At 38.4% G+C, this 21,422-nt stretch overlaps 1 protein-coding gene across 1 annotated transcript in view; it reads left to right on the top strand.

The window, feature by feature from the left end:
- Positions 1-1,003: 1,003 nt before the first annotated feature.
- Positions 1,004-21,422, top strand: part of IPO7 (importin 7) — a 57,371-nt gene continuing 36,952 nt past the window's right edge. Inside the window, exons 1-3 of the mRNA XM_004751948.3 lie at positions 1,004-1,249; positions 16,488-16,569; positions 21,146-21,299. Coding sequence (XP_004752005.1) covers positions 1,166-1,249; positions 16,488-16,569; positions 21,146-21,299 — 320 coding nt within the window. The 5' untranslated portion in view covers positions 1,004-1,165. The remainder of the gene's footprint in view (positions 1,250-16,487; positions 16,570-21,145; positions 21,300-21,422) is intronic.

Here is a 21,422-nt window from a genome sequence, read left to right as displayed (position 1 = left end):
ACAATAAGTGACCTTTTAACAAGTTGCATTTGAAGATTTATGATTAATTTTACATAACTATGTTTATATAATCTTATTACAATGATGACAAATATAAAAGGGAATTACTCAAAATCTCACCATCCTAGAAAATCAATTGATTTTATTTGCCAGCTTTGCTTCCCAGTTTTTGTCCATGTTACAAAGCCATAGCATCACATAACTTTTTGTGTTGTTACAATGTATATAATATTTGTAATTTTTAATGGCTGTGAAATATTTAATTGATTGAATTCTTTTAATTTGCTTGACAATCCCCACATTGACATTTTTCTTGAAAGGCAGAGTGATTCAGTGAAGAGAATGAAAACTTTCGAAACAGAAACATCCTAGGATTTGAAATCCTAGGTCAGCTTCTTAGGAAGTGAACTTGGGGGCAAGTTATTTAATCTTTCTGAAACTGTTTAACTGTTTTAAAGAAGGTGGGATTCTAATAGGGATTATGTCTTATTCTGCATTTACAGGTGATTTATATAAAGTTCCTAACCAAAATCTGGATACTCAATAAAAACCCTCTTAATATTTGGTAATCATAAATATGTAGTGTTATAATACCTTTCACGCATAAAGCTCATTTAATCTTTTGTGTTATTTTCTTAGGATAAAGTCTCATGAATGGTAATTTTGGGGGCAAAGATTATGAACATTTTTATGGCATTTAGAAACACAGATCAACTGCTTTCCAGAAGATTACCTTCAATTACAAAGCTACTAGCCATGGATCGCATCACACATTGCATCAGATTTACTTCACGGTCACTATAGGCATATTATTCTCGGAAATTTTTTTGCGTTTGATTGCTTTAATTTTTTTCTTGCAGTTTGAACATTTTTCGTTTTTGAAAAACAAGACTAGTCTCTAGGACAGTTCAGGGCCACATGGGCTGCGTAAAGCTCTCGTGGACTACATCTCCCAAGGAGCCCTGCGTTCGCGCCGACAGGAAGTGGCTGGAGCATCTCCCGCCTCCACGCCGAGGCGAAGAGGTTCTATCCGGGGCCTTGGCGCTTCTCTTTCCTTTCGCGCCGGTTGCCGCTGCGGAGCGCGGCGGGTCCATGTGCGCAGTGAGCGGCGCTATTCCTGGCCCAGTAGCACCCGAGCCCAGGGTTTGACCGAGTCCGCGCTGCGATGGACCCCAACACCATTATCGAGGCCCTGAGGGGCACCATGGACCCAGCCCTGCGTGAGGCCGCGGAGCGCCAGCTCAATGAAGTAAGGACGCCGGGCGGGCGGCTGACTGTGGCAGGCCGAGCCCTCTGGGCCTGGCCAGAGGCGCGGACGGCGTCGCTGAGGGGCCCAACTGGAGGTGTGGGGCGGGGACCTGACTACGAGTGCCACGCCAGGGCGCCTCGGGCTGCTGCGGTGGTGGTGGCAGCCAAGGCAGCCTTTGCGTCGGATCCTGAGCTGGGCCTCTGGCTGCGGTCAAGGCATGAGGAGCCGGCTGAGGCGAGGCGGGCGTGACGGGCTGGACACATGGCTGGCTTGGGTGGCCGGCCGCCCTCTGGCTCATTCCCAGCTCATTCCTCGCGCCCAGGAGGGGGCGAAACTCACTGGGAGGTTTTTCAGACGTTTCCGGGAGCAGTCTCGCTGGCGCCGGGGTCGGAGGGGCTCTTGGGAATGCAGAGCCGGTCCTTTGGGGGTTTCGCCTGTCAGCTTGTCACTTCAGTGGGCTGATCCGTGATCTGTACAACTTTCTTCTCTGCGACTGAGCGGCCAGGGAAAGCTTTCAGAGGCAAGCCCCCGCCTCTTGGGCAGGGCGAGGGTAGTGCGGGCTACCTCTATCAGTCTGATTCACTGTTCTACTCTGCTAATGCCTCAGTCGGGGAGGCAGGGCGGTGTAGTAGAAAGTGTCAGGTGAAGTGCACCCTTTAGGTACAGCTGAACCACTAATTTTCTTGACTGACCTTGGACAAGTCACTTAACCTCTTGATGCTGAATTTCTCCCATTCATAAAATTAGGCCACAGGGTTGCTGTGACGGTCAAAGTGAGACAGTGTAAAGCAGGGTGCCTTGAAACGTGCCAAGCTCCTTATCAGCTTGCGGAGGATTGGTTCCCTTTTCCCCCTTTATTTTCGGGGGACCACCCTTTGGAAAACAGCCGTAATATGTGGGGTATATTGTTGTACTGTCTTCAGTTTCATTGTTTGTTTCTAAATTTCTGCAACTTTTTATATTTCAATGAGTATTTTAAAGGCATCTTAAAAGGACCCCTGTAATTTCCTATGCCAGTTAATAATTGTCTTTTGGTATCCCACTGAGTCTGCAAGCTTTAGTGAAGTTCAGTGTACATTTATTTTTAAATGGAAAAAGAAGCCCCTCTTTAAGGTAGAAATTCAGTTATTTTAATGCTCCTCTTATCTAATTTAATGCTCCTATTTAATGCTCCTCTTAGTAGGAAACTCACTTAAAAACATTATATTGACTTTACAGAAGCCACAGGAGTATTCCTAATTGGACATCTTAAATGTACAGTGCTCTTTTTAGAGATCTCTGCCCTCAATGAACTTATATTTGAAGACTACCTACAGAGTTTAGACAAATCAAGTGTACAGTTGTTTTAAAATAAAAAAGTTAAGTCTTAATATATACATAAATGCGACTGTTATTAGCTCAACCAAGAGTGATATTCAAAAAAAATTTTTAAAGATTTTAGGATTAAGTAACCTTCACCCAACATGGGGCTCCAACTTAAAACTCCTGGCTGGTGAGTCCCATGCTCCACCCACTGAGCCAGCCAGGCCGGAGGCCTCACCCCCCATACTCAAATTTTTAGGCTCAAAGTCACCTTGGGAGGAGTTTAGATTTCTTTTGTATAAAATAATGTGCTGAAACAAATTCCTCTTTAGAACCATTATGAAAATATGGAGGGAGTTATGGGTCACTTTTTATTTTGATTTGTTTTGTGATACAGGTTAAGATGAACATTATTTTGTTCATGAAGTATTTATAGATGTGTAAGTTAAGGCACCCTAAAAGTTTAGTTACAGTGATTTCTACCATGATTTTATTATTCTGACTAAACATGCTGTGTGTAATAATTTTAAAAATTATTTGAAAAAAGAGTTGGCTCCCTTGTAGAAAAATCTGAAATTCATTCATCCCTCAAGCAGGTATTGAATGTCTAGTTATATGCACTGATATCTTGTAATTGAGACCTGGAATAAATACTTCACAGGCTGATCTTTAGAAGATGAATAATCAAAATAGTATTCATAGCATTTTTTTTGCTTAACTCTTAAGCAGCAGAAGTTAGGGTTTTGGAATACTCTGGAATAGTGAACACTGATTTTTTTTTTTTTTAAGATTTTATTTATTTATTTGACAGAGAGCGATCACAAGTAGATGAAGAGGCAGGCAGGCTTCCTGCCAAGCAGAGAGCCCGATGCGGGACTCGATCCCAGGACCCTGAGATCATGACCTGAGCCGAAGGCAGCGGCTTAACCCACTGAGCCACCCAAGCGCCCCTGAACACTGATTTTCTGTCAAAGAAAATTTGTGGTCTAACCTGAATTTCTGTGATTGTTAGCGGTTTACATTTTGCAGATTTCTTTCAATTATTCCACCTTAACTTATTAGTAATTTTCCTAAGGTAACTTTTCTTTTTTTTTTTTTTTTTTTTTTAAAGATTTTATTTATTTATTAGAGAGAGAGAGGGGGAGAGAGCGAGCACAGGCAGATAGAGTGGCAGCAGAGGCAGAGGGAGAAGCAGGCTCCCTGCTGAGCAAGGAGCCCGATGTGGGACTCGATCCCAGGACACTGGGATCACGACCTGAGCCGAAGGCAGCTGCTTAACCAACTGAGCCACCCAGGCGTCCCGGTAACTTTTCTTTTAATTAGAATATCCTCAGCTCTAGTCTTCATTCTGTTTTAATGAAGTGCTTCCATTTGGACACTTAACTTGCTTTGACTTATTTTGTGGCAGAACCTTGATTTAAGAAATAGATCCCAGATAAATCTTGAAGAAGCTTGACTGAAGTAAGAATGAGGAAGTAACATTTTTATTTCCTTCAGTCTCTTCTCGCTTTGTATAAGACAGATGAAGCAATCATTCCATACTGTTTTTATTCGATTGAAATTATATTTTGGTTCACTTAGTTAAAAGAAAAAGATTACTGAATTTGAGTAAATCTCTTCAGCTAAGTGAAGTAATCACTAGCTGTAAAAATTATAAATGTTATCAAAGTATTCTAGTGCAGATAGTTAAAAACAAAGTGCTCTGCTCTTGCCTCACAGTGATTGCACTTAACTGTTCCATCTGTTTGGATCCGCTTTTTGTCAGTTATCTCCCAGACTTGATCTATCATCATTTAAATTCCTTCATATCACTGAGGAGTTCCACTGACTACAACACGCTAGACATTCTACATCTCTCTTCATTTATTTTTCTCTGTAGCACTAGTTTATCATACATATTTTATTCTCACTAGTGTAATTTTAGAGTTTTATGAGATGAGGAATTTTTGTCTTGTTACTGTAATTCTTTGATTTGTCAGTATTAAGCCTTACTTAATTATAGCAGATAATAATATAGGCTTTAGCACTGTTATACCACCCCCCAAATCAAGGATTTTTAGATTATTTATATATTTTTTAATATTACATATAGATAAAATTAAGAAAGTTCCATTAGACTGCTGGAGACCACAGTAAGGACTCTCTTTTTGGCAGATATTTTTGAGATAAATTTTAGTATTAGGGCACCTTGGTGGCTCATACAGTTGAGTGTCTGCCTTTAGTTCCAGTCATGGTCCCAGGGTCCTGGATCAAGCCTTGCATTGGGCTCCCTGCTCAGTAGGGAGGAGCCTGCTTCTCCCTCTCACTCTGCCTGCTGCTCTTCCTACTTGGCCTCTTCTTAAGAAATAAAATCTTTTTTTAAAAAAGCTGAATTTTAATATTCCCCACTGACTACTCTGTAGCATAGCATGAATTTTGGTCCTTTTTTTTCCTAATGCTGTTAACAATTTTTGATCGCATTGTCATTTCCCAATTTGAAATATCTTCATGTAACAAGCTTTGCCTCAAACACTGGAGAAAACCAGTAAGAAGTACAAGCTTTCTTGGAAATAAAATTGAAAACCGCTTAGTTATTTGATTTTTTTTTTTTAATTATGAAGCATTCTGTACTAGCTGGGAGATGTTAGGAAAGTTATTTAACTTCTAAGCATCATTTTCCTTACGTAAAAAATAAAAATAGTAATAGTATATATGTCATAGTGTCATGTGGGTTAAGTGAGATGCATGTAAAAAATTCAGCAAAGTGTTTGGCACCTACTAAGTTCTCTCCAGATTATTTGAATCGTGCGTAAGTGCCCATTGATTAACCCATCTACCATGCCATACATTTTATTTCCTGTCTCAGTCTAACTGTAGTAGTTGTATATTTCTGTGGAAAACAATCAGCACTAATGGAGAAAGAACATAAGTACCTATTTAAACAGTGAGATCATTAGTAAGTAGCTTATTGTAACTTGAAAATTAGCACAATTATAAGCACAATGCCTGGCACACTGTGGACTCTCAGTAAATATTTGTTGTATGCAAAGAGAAGTAAGAACTTGTATAATACTAGAAATGTCTTTCAGTCTTTAGAGTTTTGTACAGGAATCTCATTTGTCACTTAAATTATATACTTTGAGATTAATTGACTTCTGTATGTCTTGAAGTACAGTTTTAAAAATTTGGTTTTTGGGGCACCTGGGTGGCTTAGTTAAGTGTCTGCCTTCGGCTTGTGTCATGATCCCAGAATCCTGACTGCTTAAGGCAGGCTTCTGGGATTGAACCCCACATGTTGCTCTCTGCTCAGCAAGAGAATCTGTTTCTCCCTTTCCCTCTGCTCCTGCCCCCGCTTGTGCTCTTGGTCATTATCTTTCTTAATAAATAAAATCTTCAAAAAAAAAAGTTTTTGTTTTTTTTTTTTTAGGAAGTCTAAAATCTATGGCATTTGGTATTCATTTATTCAACATTAATTGTTTATTATGTTTCCAGAGACTGTTTGCTACTTCCTATTCTCACTCAGAAATACTTGTTTCTTCATTTATAAGATGAAGTTAAGACATCTCTGAAGATTTGGGGAGGTTTTTTTTTTTTTTTTTTTTTTTTTTTTTTTTTTTTTAAGACTTTATTTATTTACTTGACAGAGAGAAATCACAAGTAGGTAGAGAGGCAGGCAGAGAGAGAGAGAGGAGGAAGCAGGCTCCCCGCTGAGCAGAGAGCCCGACGCGGGACTCGATCCCAGGACCCTGAGATCACGACCCGAGCCGAAGGCAGCGGCTTAACCACTGAGCCACCCAGGCGCCCCAAGGGGAGGTTATTATAACAGACATAGTCTCTGCATTCTTCCTGCTTTCACTACCCGTGTTCTCAGTGGAAACCTTCTATACAAACCTTTGCTCCTGCTGCCCACCCTGCCTGTTAAGCTCTTAGCACCTAAAACTAAAAGTTTTCCTATTGGGGGGGGGGGGACCTGGGTGGCTCAGTGGTTAAGTATCTGCCTTCGGCTCAGGTCAGGATCCGGGATTGAGTCTCGCATTGGGCTCCCTGCTCCGTGGGAAGCCAGCTTCTCCCTCTCTCATTCCCCCTCCTTGTGTTCCCTCTCTCTCTCTCTCTGTCAAATAAATAAATAAAATCTAAAAAGGGGGGGGGTTCCTATTCACAAATCTCATTATTCCCATCTTAAATGCTATCTTTTCCTACTCTGACCTTCTGTGATACTTGTAAACTGAAAGTTCATACCATTTTTTAACACCTAGTTTTCTGTATTCCTTAAATTTTAACTATTTTTATTTGAACTAGATGATTGCTCTCTTTTCTACTCTAAAAGTTAGTGGACTTTGAACTTATCTCTAATAGGAATAAAATCAGTAGATGAAGGTTTTTTTTTTTTTAATTAACTGAGAATGGACACTAACAACTAATTGTTTCTGATTATTTTCAAATATTTTAAAAATATTGCCTATCATGTGGCAGATTCTTTCTTTATGCCGGGGATCTGATACTGTATACAAGACAGAGTCCTCTTTCTCAACAAGCTTACATTTGAACTGAAGTTTTAAATGTAATGTCAGGAGAGGGGCCTGGGTGGCTCAGTCAGTTAGCGTCTGCCTACCACTCAAGTCATGAACCCAGGACCCTGGGAAGGAGCCATCCCTCAGACTCCCTGCTCAGTCGGCTTCTCCTCTCCTCTGGCCCCTCTACCCTCCTTTGTGTGTGCTCTCGCTCTCTCTTACTTGCAAATACGATATTTATAAAAAATGTAATGTCAGGAAAATTTTTTTTGAAATGTTTATTCTGAATAACAGTTCCCAATCTGGTTCTACTTTTTTAAAAAAAACTTAATTAAATTTGATTAATTTATTTTTAAAGATTTTATTTATTTATTTGACAGAGAGAGACACAGCCAGAGGGAACACAAGCAGTGGGAATGGGAGAGGGAGAAGCAGGTTTTCCCGCTGAGCAGGGAGCCTCATGTGGGGCTCAATCCCAGAATCTTGGGATCGTGACCTGAGTCAAAGGCAGACCCTAAATAACTAAGCCACCCAGGTGCTCTCCCCCAACCCTTTTTTTTTTTTTTTTTTTAATTTCAGAGAGGGAGACAGAGAGAGGGCAGAGAGAGAAGGAGAGAGAATCTTAAGCCAACTGGTGCTCACTGCAGAGCCTGACACAGGGTTCAATCTAATGACCCTGAGATCCGGACCTGATCTGAAACCAAGAGTCGGGGCACTTCACCGACTGTACCACCCAGGTTCCCTTGGTTCATTTAATAGCAAATGTCTTTATGATAGACACTGAGCTAAGTGGTTAATAGAAAGTATTCATGATTTCCTGCCTTTCTGGAGTTTCATAGTCAACACAGCCTTCACAGATGCATGTGGTTGGGACTTATAATAGAGCTGTGTGTAAGTTTTAGATGAGATTCTTAAATTTGACTTTGCTTAGAGCAGATTTGATCTCAGCATCAGTATTCCTTCCCCTCTTACACTTGCAGTAAGAAAAATGCTCTAAGTAGAATTAGGAGGCTTACCTAGGAGCCTTTAAACCTTCAGTTCCTAAGCTTAATGTGCTATAAAATGGTTATGTAGGTAGAAAAGCTGCTCATATGCTTTATGTGACAAAGTAAGTGGTCTTGGCTTTGCTAAGTTTCTTGATACTTTGCGTTTACCTTTTAAATTCATAAACTAAGTCACTTCTAGGATTTTCACAGATGATTACAATTACTACTGTAAGTGATACATTTTACTTATAAGTGATGAAGTTGATTTTTCTTTTATTAAAGGACCTATGAAATGTGCAGTTAATAAAAATGTTAGGTCTGGAGAAGTGCAAAATGATGGCATGTTAATAGTACAATTTGGCATGTCTAGAAATTCAGCAAAATATTTATGAGAATATAATGTATATTTAACATTCCTTAATTAAGAATATCCCTAAGTAGATACTGTTTTGAATTTGGGAGAGGGAAAGTCCCTGGATACTTTGGCTGTTACACAGAAGTTATTCAGTGACATAGCATGTGAAAGATCTGAAAGAAAGATAATCACTGTATTAATATATTTATAAGAAAATTTCTTTTTCAGATACAGTAGATGGATATACTATTTTACTTACTGTTTGTTTCTGTCAGTGGCGCATTAATGAGTTTGATTTAAAGTGTGTTTTTTCTTTTGGTTACTAAAGTAATTTGCTTTTGTTTTTTTTTTTTTTTTAAAGATTTTATTTATTTATTTATTTATTTGTCAGAGAGAGCGAGGGAGTGCACAATCAGGCATGGCAGGCCTGGAGCCCAATGGGAGCAAGGAGCCCAATGGGACTCGATCCCAGAACCCTGGGATCATAACCGGAGCCAAAGGCAGTGGCTTAACCGACTGAGCCACCCAAGCATCCGTGTTTTTTTGTTTTTAACTAAAGTAATTTGTGATTAAGAAGTTATTTTAAACTCCTTGGTTGAAAAGCATTTAAGTACCACTATTTAATGAAAAGCTGGAAGACATAATGAAGAGCCTCAAGCCTGGCCCTGATTCTACCACTGTGATGATTTAACCTCACTATGCCTAATATTTTGTGTAGATAAAATAGGGATAGTATTGTCTTTGTCATATTATTTTTATTTATTTATTTATTTTTAAAGATTTATTTATTTGAGAGAGGCAGCACACTAGAGGTTGGGGGAGACAGATGGAGAATCTTAAGCAGACTGTGTCAGCTCAATAATCACACTGAGATCACCATCTGAGCTGAAACCAGGAGGCAGATGTTTAACCAACTGCCCCACGAAGGCGCCCCTGTCTTTGTCAAATTCTTTAGTACAACAGAAAAGTTCGAAATCACTTTGCTCTTGAATTATCTGGTTATATTCATTGATGTACTTTGATGTCACAGTGCCCTTATGCCTCTGTTTTTCCTTATAAATAGTGTAAAGTACAGTAGCAATTGAAGCTCTCTTCATTTGGATTCCAATGGAGAGAAATAATAAAAAGTTACTTCTTAAAGAGTAACTATAGAAAAAAAAAAGAGTAACTATAGAAGATACTGACATTAGTTAATTACATTGGAAAATGTCAAGTAAATAAAATATTTTTTAAAAATTGGAGAAAAACACAACTTGAGTATTAAGTCGGATTTGACGAGCTGGTAAACATCAGATAGAAAATGTATAGCAGGCAATAGAGAATATGGAATTGAAGGTTAGGAGGGAAACCAACAATGGAAAAGTTATTTTTCTCAGTAAATTAAGAGGAAGGGAGTATGATCTAGAGGTGTAGGATGGACTGGAGGGCTTCACCGTTGGCCATGCCCATTTTTGGAACTTTGAGAAACAGGAAAAAGGAGAATTGTGCATAAAAGTAGGAGGAACAAGGGCGCCTGGGTGGCTCAGTTGGTTAAGCAACTGCCTTCAAGTTCAGGTCATGATCCCAGGGTCCTGGGATCAAGCCACACAAAAGACTCCGGCTTAGTGGGGAGCCTGCTTTACCCTCTCCCTCTGCTGCTCCCCCTGAAAATGTGCTGTTGCTCTCTCTGTCAAGTAAATAAATAAAACATTTTTTAAAAAGTAGGAAACAAGAAAAGGAATTTTAAGTAAGAAGGTTGGTTGTGGGTAATTAGTTTTCTTTTTACTTAAATGAATTTCATAGATTTTTCTACTAGTAAACATGAATTACTTATGTAATAAGTAAAAAGCTATTAGAAAAAGAAAGGGTTATTGATATTTCCAAATGAGGGGGGTTAAAGCAGAATGAAGACTTTGGGGGGAAAGCTTTTAAAATATTGGTAACCTTGGAGAAAGCAATTTTCTGAATACAGTGTTAGAATGCTGGAAAGGGAATGGGAATAAGACTGTAGGTTAAAGGCATAGTAGGGTCAGGGGAAATTTGTTTATGTATGTGTACTTTTCATCTTTTTCTTTTGTAAAGTTAGACATATTTGGGGGAGTGGGGAAAGTCTACCCATGGAGTAGTTTTCCAGGCCTATTACTATGTGGTAATAGCTTTCTACCTGTAATGTTTTATAGTCATATACCCAGAATTACATCCATGATACTGCTTTAAGACCTTATCTTCCAGGATGCCCGTGTAGCTCAGTCCTTAAGCATCTGCCTTTGGCTTGGTCGTGATCCCAGGGTCCTGTGATCAAGCCCCACATTGGGCTTCCTGCTTAGGGGGAAGCCTGCTTCTCCCTCTTCCACTCCTCCTGCTTGTATTCCTTCTCTCACTGTCTCTCTGTCAATTAAACAAATAAATAGAAAATTTTAAAAAAAGACCTTATCGGGGCGCCTGGGTGGCCTCAGTGGATTGAGCCTCTGCCTTCCGCTCAGGTCATGATCTCAGGGTCCTGGGACTGGGCCCAGCATTGGGCCTACTGAGCCACCTAGGCGCCCCTCTTAATAATCTCTTTAATATAACCCTACTTTGGGATGCCTGGGTGCCTCACCGGCAGAAGGATAGGGCAGGTTCCCTGCTGAGCAAGAAGCTGGGTGCAGGACATAATCCCAGGAACCTGGGGTCATGACCTGAGCTGAAGGCAGACCAACTGAGCCACCCATGTGTACCCACAATCTAATTTTGGAATATTTTCATTATCCCAGTAAGATCCCTCCTTCCAGTTGATTTTTTATTTTTATTATTTTTTTAAATTTTATTTATTTATTTGAGATAGAGTGAGAGTGAGAGCATGAGTGGGGGGCGGAGGGCGGGTGGCAGAGGAAGAGGGAGAAACAGGCTCCCCACTGAACAGGGAGTCCAACTCAGGGCTTGATCCTAGGACCCTGGGATCTTGACCTGAGCTAACGGCAGACACTTCACTGACAGAAGCACCCAGGAGCACTAATCCTTCCTTCCAGTTTAATCTCATATCGCAGGCCTAGGTGATTGCTAATCTACTTTCCCTCAGAATTTTAAGAATCTCATGTCTGATATTATTATTTTATGTCCATTTGTTAAACTTTGGGAGAATAGAAGGCATTAGAGATTCCAGCTGGATGGAAATTTGTATAGGTCAAGTAGATAGATGTGCCAGGTTGAATTTGCTTCTGTGATTTCTGCTGTCAGAAACATTCTTTCTCATTCTTTCTTACCTCTTGGCCCAGCTCAGCTGTCTGAAAGTAACTTTTTCTCAGTTGGACTTTTTAGATTTGTACTTGTGTATTTTTGAAGGCAAATGACTTTGAAGAGTAGTAAAATCAGTACTTTTCCTCGTAGTTCAGTTTTGATTTTTTTTTTTTAATAACTTACTGAATTCAGCCACTTCGTAATGTATCCAGTTCAGTGGTGGTGGTGGTTGTTGCTGTTCTTTAAGATTTTATTGGGGTACCTGTTAAGTTCAAGCCCTAGTTCGGGTCCTTGCTCAGCAGGGAGCCTGCTTCTCCCTCTGCCTACCATTTCCTGCTTATGTTCTCTCTCTCTTACTCTCTGTCAAATAAATTATTTATTTATATCTCAGGTATTTATTTGAGAGAGAGCATGAGAGCCTGGGTGCACAAGCGGGGGTGGGGCAGAGGGAGAAGCAGAGTCCCTGCTAAACAGGGAGCCCAATGTGGGACTCAGTCCCAGAACCCTGGGATCGTGACCTGAGCCAAAGGCAGATGCTTAACTGACTGAGCCCCCTAGGCTCCCCAAATCAAAATTTATATAACATTTCTATTGGCTTAGAATGTTCCTTTGAGACACTTCCCAATTAATACCTTTCCTCCTTCAGGTTGCCATTATTCTGACTTCTGTTAACTGTAAGACTAGATTTGCCTGTCTTTGAACTTCATATAAATAGGATCACCTGGTATGTACCCAAGTAGTCTAGCTTCTTAACATGTTTTTTGAGATCCATATTACTTGATTCCACAGGTAAACTTTTTTTTTTAAGTTATTGTATAGTATTTCATTGTATGACTTCTACTAAAGTTTGTTTTTGCGTTCACTTGTCAGTGGACAGGTATTGTGGATACAAGCACTTTTCTTGGATATGTAAAGGTGAGATTGCTAGGTTATAAGGTAGATGCATGTTTCAAAATGCCAGTTTTCCAATAAGGTTGTACTGTTTTATGCACTGTGTGTATGAGTTCGATATTTTTCACATCCTCACTAGTGCTTTCATGTATTGCATACATTGTTTTCAGGTAGGATTGTCTGCTTGTACTGATTTTTCGTAATTTGCCTGCATATGTTTGCTAATATTTTTTTAAAGATTTTATTTATTTGACAGAGAGAGAGGGATCACAAGTAGGCAGAGAGGCAGGCAGAGAGAGAGGGAAGCAGGCTCCCTGCAAAGCAGAGAGCCCTATGCGGGGCTTGATCCCAGGATCCTGAGATCATGACCTGAGCCCAAGGCAGAGGCTTAACCCACTGAGCCACCCAGGCGCCCTTTTTAAGTGATTTAAAGAACTAAGAACCATTTGGCAATGCTCAGTTTATGCCAGAACATACTCTGAGAAAGATGAGATTCTACTGTGTATGGAGATTAAAAACAGCATAACAATTTTTTATGTCTTGACATTTACTATAATATTTTACATATTGTACCTTTTTTCAAAAATTTTGTTTATTTATTTGAGAGAGAGTGAGAGCTAGAGAGCACAAGCTGGGGGGAGGGGCAGAAGGAGAGGGAGAAGCAGACTCCCCGCTGAGCAGGGAGCCCCACGTTGGGCTCCATATCAGGACCTCGGGATCATGACCTGAACCGAAGGCAGACACTAAACCAACTGAGCCATCCAGGCACCTTGTTCACTTACTTCTTATAGCCATCCTGTGAAGCAGATTTTGTTAAACTAATTTTGTAATTAAGTCTTAGATTTACTGAAGCAACTTGCTCAAGATTTAAAAATGTTGGAAGTAGCATCACTTGTATTTATAATCAGACTGTCTGAATCTAGCTGTCCTTTCCAGGGATTCATAATTTGATGCAGGAGATAAGATATATACTATAATATAAATGTCCTAAAAAGAGCTACAGTGTTAGTGTAGATAGTAGTGTCCTTTGTGGTTTCATCTATCTCTTTAATGTAAGTTCTCTTTTATACTACACTGCTCCTAGGTGCTCACTGCTGCTTCCAAGACATTTTTTTGTTGATTCATTTCAGTTCTTCATTTAATAAATTCGTTGAACACCTTAAATACCAACCATCATGAAGAACTGGGAATAAAAATAGTAATAGTTACTGTCAATGAAGCTTAAAATCTAATAAACAGAAGAGATGGACATAAATCAGTCTACAAATATGTAATAAATGTTACAGGAAAAAAAAAACCCTGGAGATTATGAGAGTAATAGGGAGCCCTTCTTTAACTTGAATGATCAGTCAGCAAAGCCTTCTCTAAATGTTTAGAGAAACTCAAAGAATGTGAAGCTGTGGATCAGTTAACTCCAGTGAGCAGTGGACAGAAGAGTGTTATAGGTAGAAAGTCACAGAATGGAAAGTGTAGTAATTACGTTTGTTGTTGAAAGAACCTAAAGGCGGCTGGTAGCGTGGGACGGTGGGAGGTGAGAAAGTTTCTTTCAATGAGACAAAATAGGTAGGGGCAAGATAATACAGATCCTTATACAGTCTTTGGGAAGTAGAGTAGAAAGCCATTGGGACGCCTAGGTGGCTCAGTTAGTCAAGGTCTCTGTTCAGCTCAAGTCATGATCCCATGGTCCTGGGGCTAATTCCCACATCAGGCTCTTTGCTCAGCAGGAAGCCTGCTTCTCTCTCTGCCTGCTGCTCTCCCTGCTTTGTGTGCTCTCTCTCTCTCTGACAAATAAATTAAAAAAAAAAAAAGATTTATTTATATGACACAGGCTGAGCGAGATAGGAAACACAAGCAAGGGGAGTGGGAGAGGGAGAAGCAGGCCCCTGCTGAGCAGTGAGCCTGATCTTGAAGGGCTCTATCCCAGGTCCCTGGGATCATGACCTGAGCCAAAGGCAGCTGCTTAACAATTGAGCCACCCAGGAGCCCCTGACAAATAAAATTTTTAAAAAAAATTATTAAAAGGTTTTTTTTTTCTTTTTTTAAGGGGGTTGGTTTACAATTTTAAAGACCTTTGGCTGTAAAGAGGAATGGTGGAGGTGAGGAGTACTTATTGACATAAAGGAAAATGATAGTCGTTTGGATGAGGTTGATGTTAATGGGAATGGAGAAAGTGGGTATATTAATTATAGAAGTATTTTGGATATAGAATTGACAGGACCTGAAATACTGAATTGGAATAAAAAAGAGGGAAGTATTAAAGATGTCATTCAGGTATTAGACATAAGTAACTGAGGTTGGTGATGAAAAAGGTGGGAAGAAATGGTACAGGAAAGTAGAAACATAGCTTTTAGGGGAGAATATGCTTTGAACGTAATAAATTTGAGAAGCCTGTGAAGGTAGTGATGTTAAAGAAATCAATCTTAAGAGTGAACTAGACTGGAAATAATGTATCTGACATAGTATTTAAAGACAGTGGTTGGATGAAATCAGCTGGGAAGTGTAAAAGATGGCCTATGACTGAGCAGTTACAGTTTAAATAGGATAAGAAACCAGCAAAGCAATCTGAGAAGGAACAGTGTGTGAATTGCATAGTTAGAAGGGTGTTTCAGGAAAGTTATATGGTTAATGGTGTTTAGAGTACCAGAAAGGACAAATACCTATCATTCATCCACTTAACTACTCCCATTTGAGTCTTTACTCGTTACTTCTAGGTTGGAAGATTCTCCTTTTGATTCTCCCATACTGTGTCTACCTCTTCTACTGTACTTTACTGTAATTACTTGTTTGATTATCTTCACTGTCCTTCACATTAAACACTTTTCCATGAGGTCATGGAACCTTACTGTTTTGTTTCAGCTTTGTATTCTCAGCTCCTGCCATGGGGTCTTGCACCAGGAACATTTAAATAAAACAATTTTTGGAGTGACTGAATTCCAGCTTCTACTATGGAAGAAATTTTTTATATCCAAAGGGAAATTTTTGTTTCTAAGAATGTATGGAATATTTTTGTGGGGGAAAGTCTGTAAAGAAGAAACTAAAATAAAAATTACTATTGTTTATGTGAACATGTGCAGAAAAAATACTAAAACTTGGGCAGAAAGGAAGAGATGACATAGGTGGTAGTTATATTGGGGGAGAGAGAATACAACTCTGAAAACATTTAAGAAGGGATATAACTTGAGTGTTTGTTTTTTTTTTTTAAACAGAAGCAAATATGACAAGTTTAGGAATCATTAAATAACTTTTTTATACTGTTAATGAAAGTGTCCAGGGTCTGTAATATAAACTGGAAAATAGAAAATATGTGAAGAATAGTCCCTTTATAATCCCACCGCCATAGAGATAACTATATTAACATTTTGGGTGTATTTCTTTATTTTCTGTTTATGCTACATTGGAATTTCATATAAATGTATTTATTAAATTATCAACATATGATTTGTATCCTACTTTTATTATATGTTCAGAGCTATTGATTTTTAAACTTCTGTTTGAATGTAACATGCATACGGGATAGTAATTGGAAGGGTACTGTTGATTAATTTTTACAAACTGAACACTTCGGTAAAATAGCCACATTCCAAAATAAAACATTATTAGCACCTTGGAAACCACTTCCCAGGCTATTAATTTTTACTGATTCAGTTTGTCTGGTCACTCAGTAGAACATCTCTATGGAGAAATTATTACTGAATTGGGGAAGTAGGTATTAAAGAGGATATTGTTCTTGAGCTGTTCATGTAAGTTAAGTGTAGGTAGGTTAAGAGTACCAGTTAGGATAAACGGGAAGTGGAGCAGTATGAAATGAAGGCAAATGCAAACATCCAGAATATTTTAGGAGTTAGGTTATTCTTTTTTTTTTTTTTTTTTTAGTTCATTGTTGGTGGGTGATGGGAAATGAGGCTTGGACCAACTTGTGGGTGGTTAGCCTTTTGTGCCAGTCAAACAGTAGAACAGAGTACTGGGAATATTTATTTGCAGAAATTTAAAACCTATTTTTTTTTTTTGTTTGTTTGTAGGCACACAAGTCTCTGAATTTTGTTTCAACACTGCTTCAGATTACTATGTCGGAACAACTGGATTTACCTGTGAGACAGGCAGGCAAGTTACTGAATTATTTTTGGGGGTTTTTGTAAATCAGTTATTGAAAAGGTTCAGAGTTGAATAGCAGAGGTATATTGGGGTGGCCATTCAGTGATTTTCTTCCCTGAAAAGCTGTTTGCCCTCATGTCTTTACTATAACAGCTAGTGCCTTGTTATTGGTGGCAGAGTTAAAGGAATGTGGTATTTCGTTGAATTAAAAGAGAAGCTGGAAAGAGAAATTGATAGGGTTTATTAAAAGATTCTTTGTAGCCCAGTGGGTGATTCTAAGATACAAACCCCTTTGTTTATGCACTTGCTCCTTAGAGCTTGTGCATTTACTGATTTTAACCATTTAAAAAGTACTACAGTAGCCGCCCCATCCATGACTGTTACATTTTAAGTCCACAGTGAGTGCCTGAAACTGTATAGAACTGATGATGCTATATGTACTACGTATTTTCCTATATGTACATACTAATAAAATTTAATTTGTAAATTAGGCAAGTAAGAGTTTAGCCACAATAATTAATAATAAATTAGAATAGTTATAACAGGATACTATAATAAAAGGTATGTGAATGTGGTCTCTCTCTCAAAATATCCTATTTTACTGTACATACTCTTGTGATGATGTGTAAAGATCAAATCCCTGTGTAATGAGATGAGGTGAGATTAAAGATGTAGGCATTTTGACGTGGTCAAAATCTATTCTGATAATATGTCAGAAAAGGTCATGCTTCTTGACTGGGTAACCATGGGAAGTGAATCAGTGCATAATGGGGGGGACTACTGTATTTCTTAGTTCTAGTTTCAATAAGATATTGAACAGTTCTCTCAGTAACAGATGGTCTGTGAAAATGTGGTAGGTTACTTCTCATATTATCTGTTGGTCTGCAAAATAATGGAATTCACATCTTCAGTGTCCTGTTACTTAATTTATTTGCAAGTGTATTAATTTTGTTATAGGAAATATAAAGTTACTCATAATTTCACCATTCTAGAAAAACCAGTTATGTTATGATACTATTTATCTATTTCTTCCTGTTCTTTTTCTGTACATCAGTTTTGTTAAAAAATTTTTTTGCTTCATTTAATGTATAGTAAGCTCATCCCTTTTCTTTACATAGTGTTAGTCTTAAAATTTATTTCAGTGATTAAGTAATTTACCATAATGTGCCATGTGAAGTGAACCATTTTTCAATCATTTAATCTTAGATTTATTTCATTAATAGTTGTATTCACATTACCTAAAATATTGCCTGACACACCAAACATACTCAGTAAATAAGTGAATGCATATAAGTTTATTATCTTTTAAAATATTGGTATTATATAAGTAGCACCACAATGGAACATTTTTGGGGGCCTATGAAATATAGTAATTTCACTAGGCCCTGGTCAGCTGTAAGTCTTTTTAAAAAATTTCTAATTAATAGAAAAAAGTTGCCTTTATTTTTTTTAATTTAATTTTATTTTTTCAGTATTCCAAGATTCATTGTTTATGTGCCACACCCAGTGCTCCATGCAATATGTGTCCTCCTAAATACCCACCACCAGGCTCACCTATCCCCTCACCCCCGCCCCCACTCAAAACCCTCAGTTTGTTTTTCAGAGTTCACAGTCTCTCATGCTTCCTTTCCCCCTCCAATATCCCCCAATTTACTTTTCCTTTTCTTCTCCTAATGTCCTCCATATTATTCCTTACGTTCTACAAGTAAGTGAAACCATATGATAATTGACTCTCTCAGCTTGACTTCACTCAGCGTAATCTTCTCCAGTCCATCCATATTGATACAGAATTTGGGTATTAATCCTTTCTGATGGAGGCGTAATATTCCATTGTATATATGGACCATATCTTTTTTTTTTTTTTTTTAGATTTTATCCATTTATTTGACAAAGAGAGATCACAAGTAGGCAGAGAGGCAGGCAGAAAGAGAGAGAGGAGGAAGCAGGCTCTCCGCGGAGCAGACAGCCCGATGCGGGGCTCGATCCCAGGACCCTGGGATCATGACCTGAGCTGAAGGCAGAGGCTTTAACCCACTGAGCCACCCAGGCGCCCCTGGACCATATCTTCTTTATCCATTCGTCTGTTGAAGGGCATCTTGGCTCTTCCCACAGTTTTAGCAATTGTGGCTGTTGCTGCCATGAACTTTGGGGTACATATGGCCCTTCTTTTCACTATGTGAAAAGTTGCTTTTATGCATTTTAACTGTCATTCCTCTTCTGCTAATGAAGTTGGCATTTTCCTATTTGGTTATTTTGTAGATAAGAATCTTTGCCTCAGAAAAATACCATATGATTTCACTCATATGTGGAATTTAAAAAACAAGACAGGTGAACATTTGAGGAAGGGAAGGAAAAACAAGGTTAAAATTGAGAGGGAGGCAAAACATAAGATAAGAGACACTGAACACTAGGAATAAACTTAGGGTTGTTGGAGGGTGGTGCATGGAGGGAAGGAATAATTGGGTGATGGGCATTAAGGAGGGCCCTTGATGTAATGAGCACTGGGCGTTATATACACCTGATGAGTCACTAAATTCTACTTCTAAAATGAATAAAATAATTGCCTTTAAATCTCAGATTTTTGCTAAGATGTTGAAAGGAGGAGGGACAACCTTAATTAACATTTTGAGACTTGATTATGTGCATTAGCAAAATTAAATTATACTAGAAATTTGTGTAGTTAGTATGTACAAAACCAGAAGCAGCCAAACTGTGGAATTAGTCAAGAATTTTAAAATCTAATCATTACTTTACAAATTACATTCTTTTAATAATTGAATGATACTCTTTAGTGTAGGGCATATTGTGATTCCGTGGGCTAGACTTGAGAGATGCATTTGGTCTTTGTAGCAGAGTCCAAGCATCCTGGATGGAATAGACTTTGAATCACGGTATTCTTACAGTGCAGTTCTCACTTGTTTATGTGTTTTGGAGACCAAAAACCTTAAAATACTGAATCATAATTATACAAATAAATATATATACCCATTCTTTTTTTTTTTTCAGATTTTATTTATTTGTTTGACAGACAGAGACACGGCGAGAGAGGGAACACAAGCAGGGGGAGAGGAAGAGGGAGATGCAGGCTTCCTGCTGAGCAGGGAGCTGGAATGTGGGGCTTGATCCCAGGACCCTGGGATCATGACCTGAGCTGAAGGCAGACCCTTAACGACTGAGCCACCCAGGCGCTCCTATATACCCATTCTTTTATGTATTATGATAGAAATACTTAGAGACTCTGTGCAGAAGACATAGCACTGTGTCACGTCTTAATTTTAATCTGTTTTGTTTTGGAGCTAAAGAATCAAAATTCTGGAAATAGTACTAACCTAAAACATGTTACATATACTGAGTCAGTGTTCTTTACTGTAGAGGTAGTTTGTCTTAAAACTTTTGTTGAAGGGATTTTAATGTGCAATCAATCTTTTTTGAGATACTGTAAGGTGGAGTAGTATTTTAATTCCCAAGGTAGAGCCAAGTAGAATATAAAAGTCATAGATATATGAGTTATGCTATTCCAATAGGTATAATATTCCAGGTAAGAGTTAATTACTAATCAGAGAAGGGCTGTGTTTTGTAGAATTTAGTAATTGATTAATTTTGAATAATTTCCATTTCCTATACATCCTATACATTTGTGGTTGAGCTATACAATGAGCTATACAATGTAGCTCTCATTTGGGGGTAGAGGACTGGATAAAAAGCACTGTTAGCAATCTAGTTCATCTTGTGTTGACCAGCAGTATTGAAGATAGTGGTATGATAGTTAACAGAAAAAGTAATCTGTAATTTTTGAACACAGCACATTTTCCCATAAAATAATATGAATTTGAAGTGGTTGATAGTGGTATATTAATGAAATGCCTAAATTTATAGACTAAAAATTTTTATGCTGTGATTTTCCTATGATAAAAAATAACAGCCTTTGTGTGTCTTAGTTTGGGCTCCTGTAACAGAATATCACAGGCTGGATGATCAATATATTCCTCAAAGTTCTGGAGGCTGAGAAGTCCAAAATCAAGGAGCAAGCAAATTTGGTGTCTGATGAGGACCCACTTTCTGGTTCTTAGAGCCCAACATGTTGAGTGGAGAGGAACCTCTCTGGTGTTTCTCCTATAAAGGCATTAATCACAAAAGACCCCTCCCCTAATACCATCAAACTGGGGGGTTTGGATTTCAGTATGAATTTGAGAGGACCACAAATACTCAGTCTATAGCAGTGTTATTATGTATAGTATAGTATGTATATGTAGTTTTGTCTTTAGAGGCTTCATTTGGAAAATTAATATGGTTAAATCAATCCAAATAGCATTCCTACAGACAGCAGGATAAAAAGTATAAATGTGATATAAAAAGTCTTAATAGTCTTGTTTGTATAGTGTGTTTATTTGTAGAGTTTCTTAGCCTGTATGTTTAATACTAACTCCAGGGGTGATTACTGTAGCTAAGAATTAAACTGTTTTGATTATCAACTTTGAAAATAATAAAATATGCAGTATTTTAAATGGAGGTGTGGACACTTAAAAGGGATATTCACAGTACTTTCACAGTAAACACTCTCTTGTCAAATTTATCTACATTTTAGGTGTTATCTATTTGAAAAATATGATAACACAGTATTGGCCTGATCGGGAAACAGCACCAGGGGATATATCCCCTTATACCATTCCAGAAGAAGATCGGCATTGTATTCGAGAAAATATTGTAGAAGCTATTATCCACTCTCCTGAGCTCATCAGGTATATGTATATTTTAAAACTTACCCATTGTTTCAGGTACATAATTTGTGGAGTTTGAGAGGGTTCTTTCAGAACATAAAAACCTGTCGTTTTTATAGTGGTAAACTTAATAACAGGCAAATT

The sequence above is a fragment of the Mustela putorius genome, unplaced genomic scaffold (genome assembly GCF_011764305.1).
Source record: "Mustela putorius furo isolate JIRA1106 unplaced genomic scaffold, ASM1176430v1.1 tig00003859_pilon_pilon_pilon, whole genome shotgun sequence".
In the NCBI taxonomy this organism is placed as follows: Eukaryota; Metazoa; Chordata; class Mammalia; order Carnivora; family Mustelidae; genus Mustela; species Mustela putorius.
Note: the sequence above shows the minus strand (reverse complement) of the source record. Positions and strands in the feature narration are given on the sequence as shown.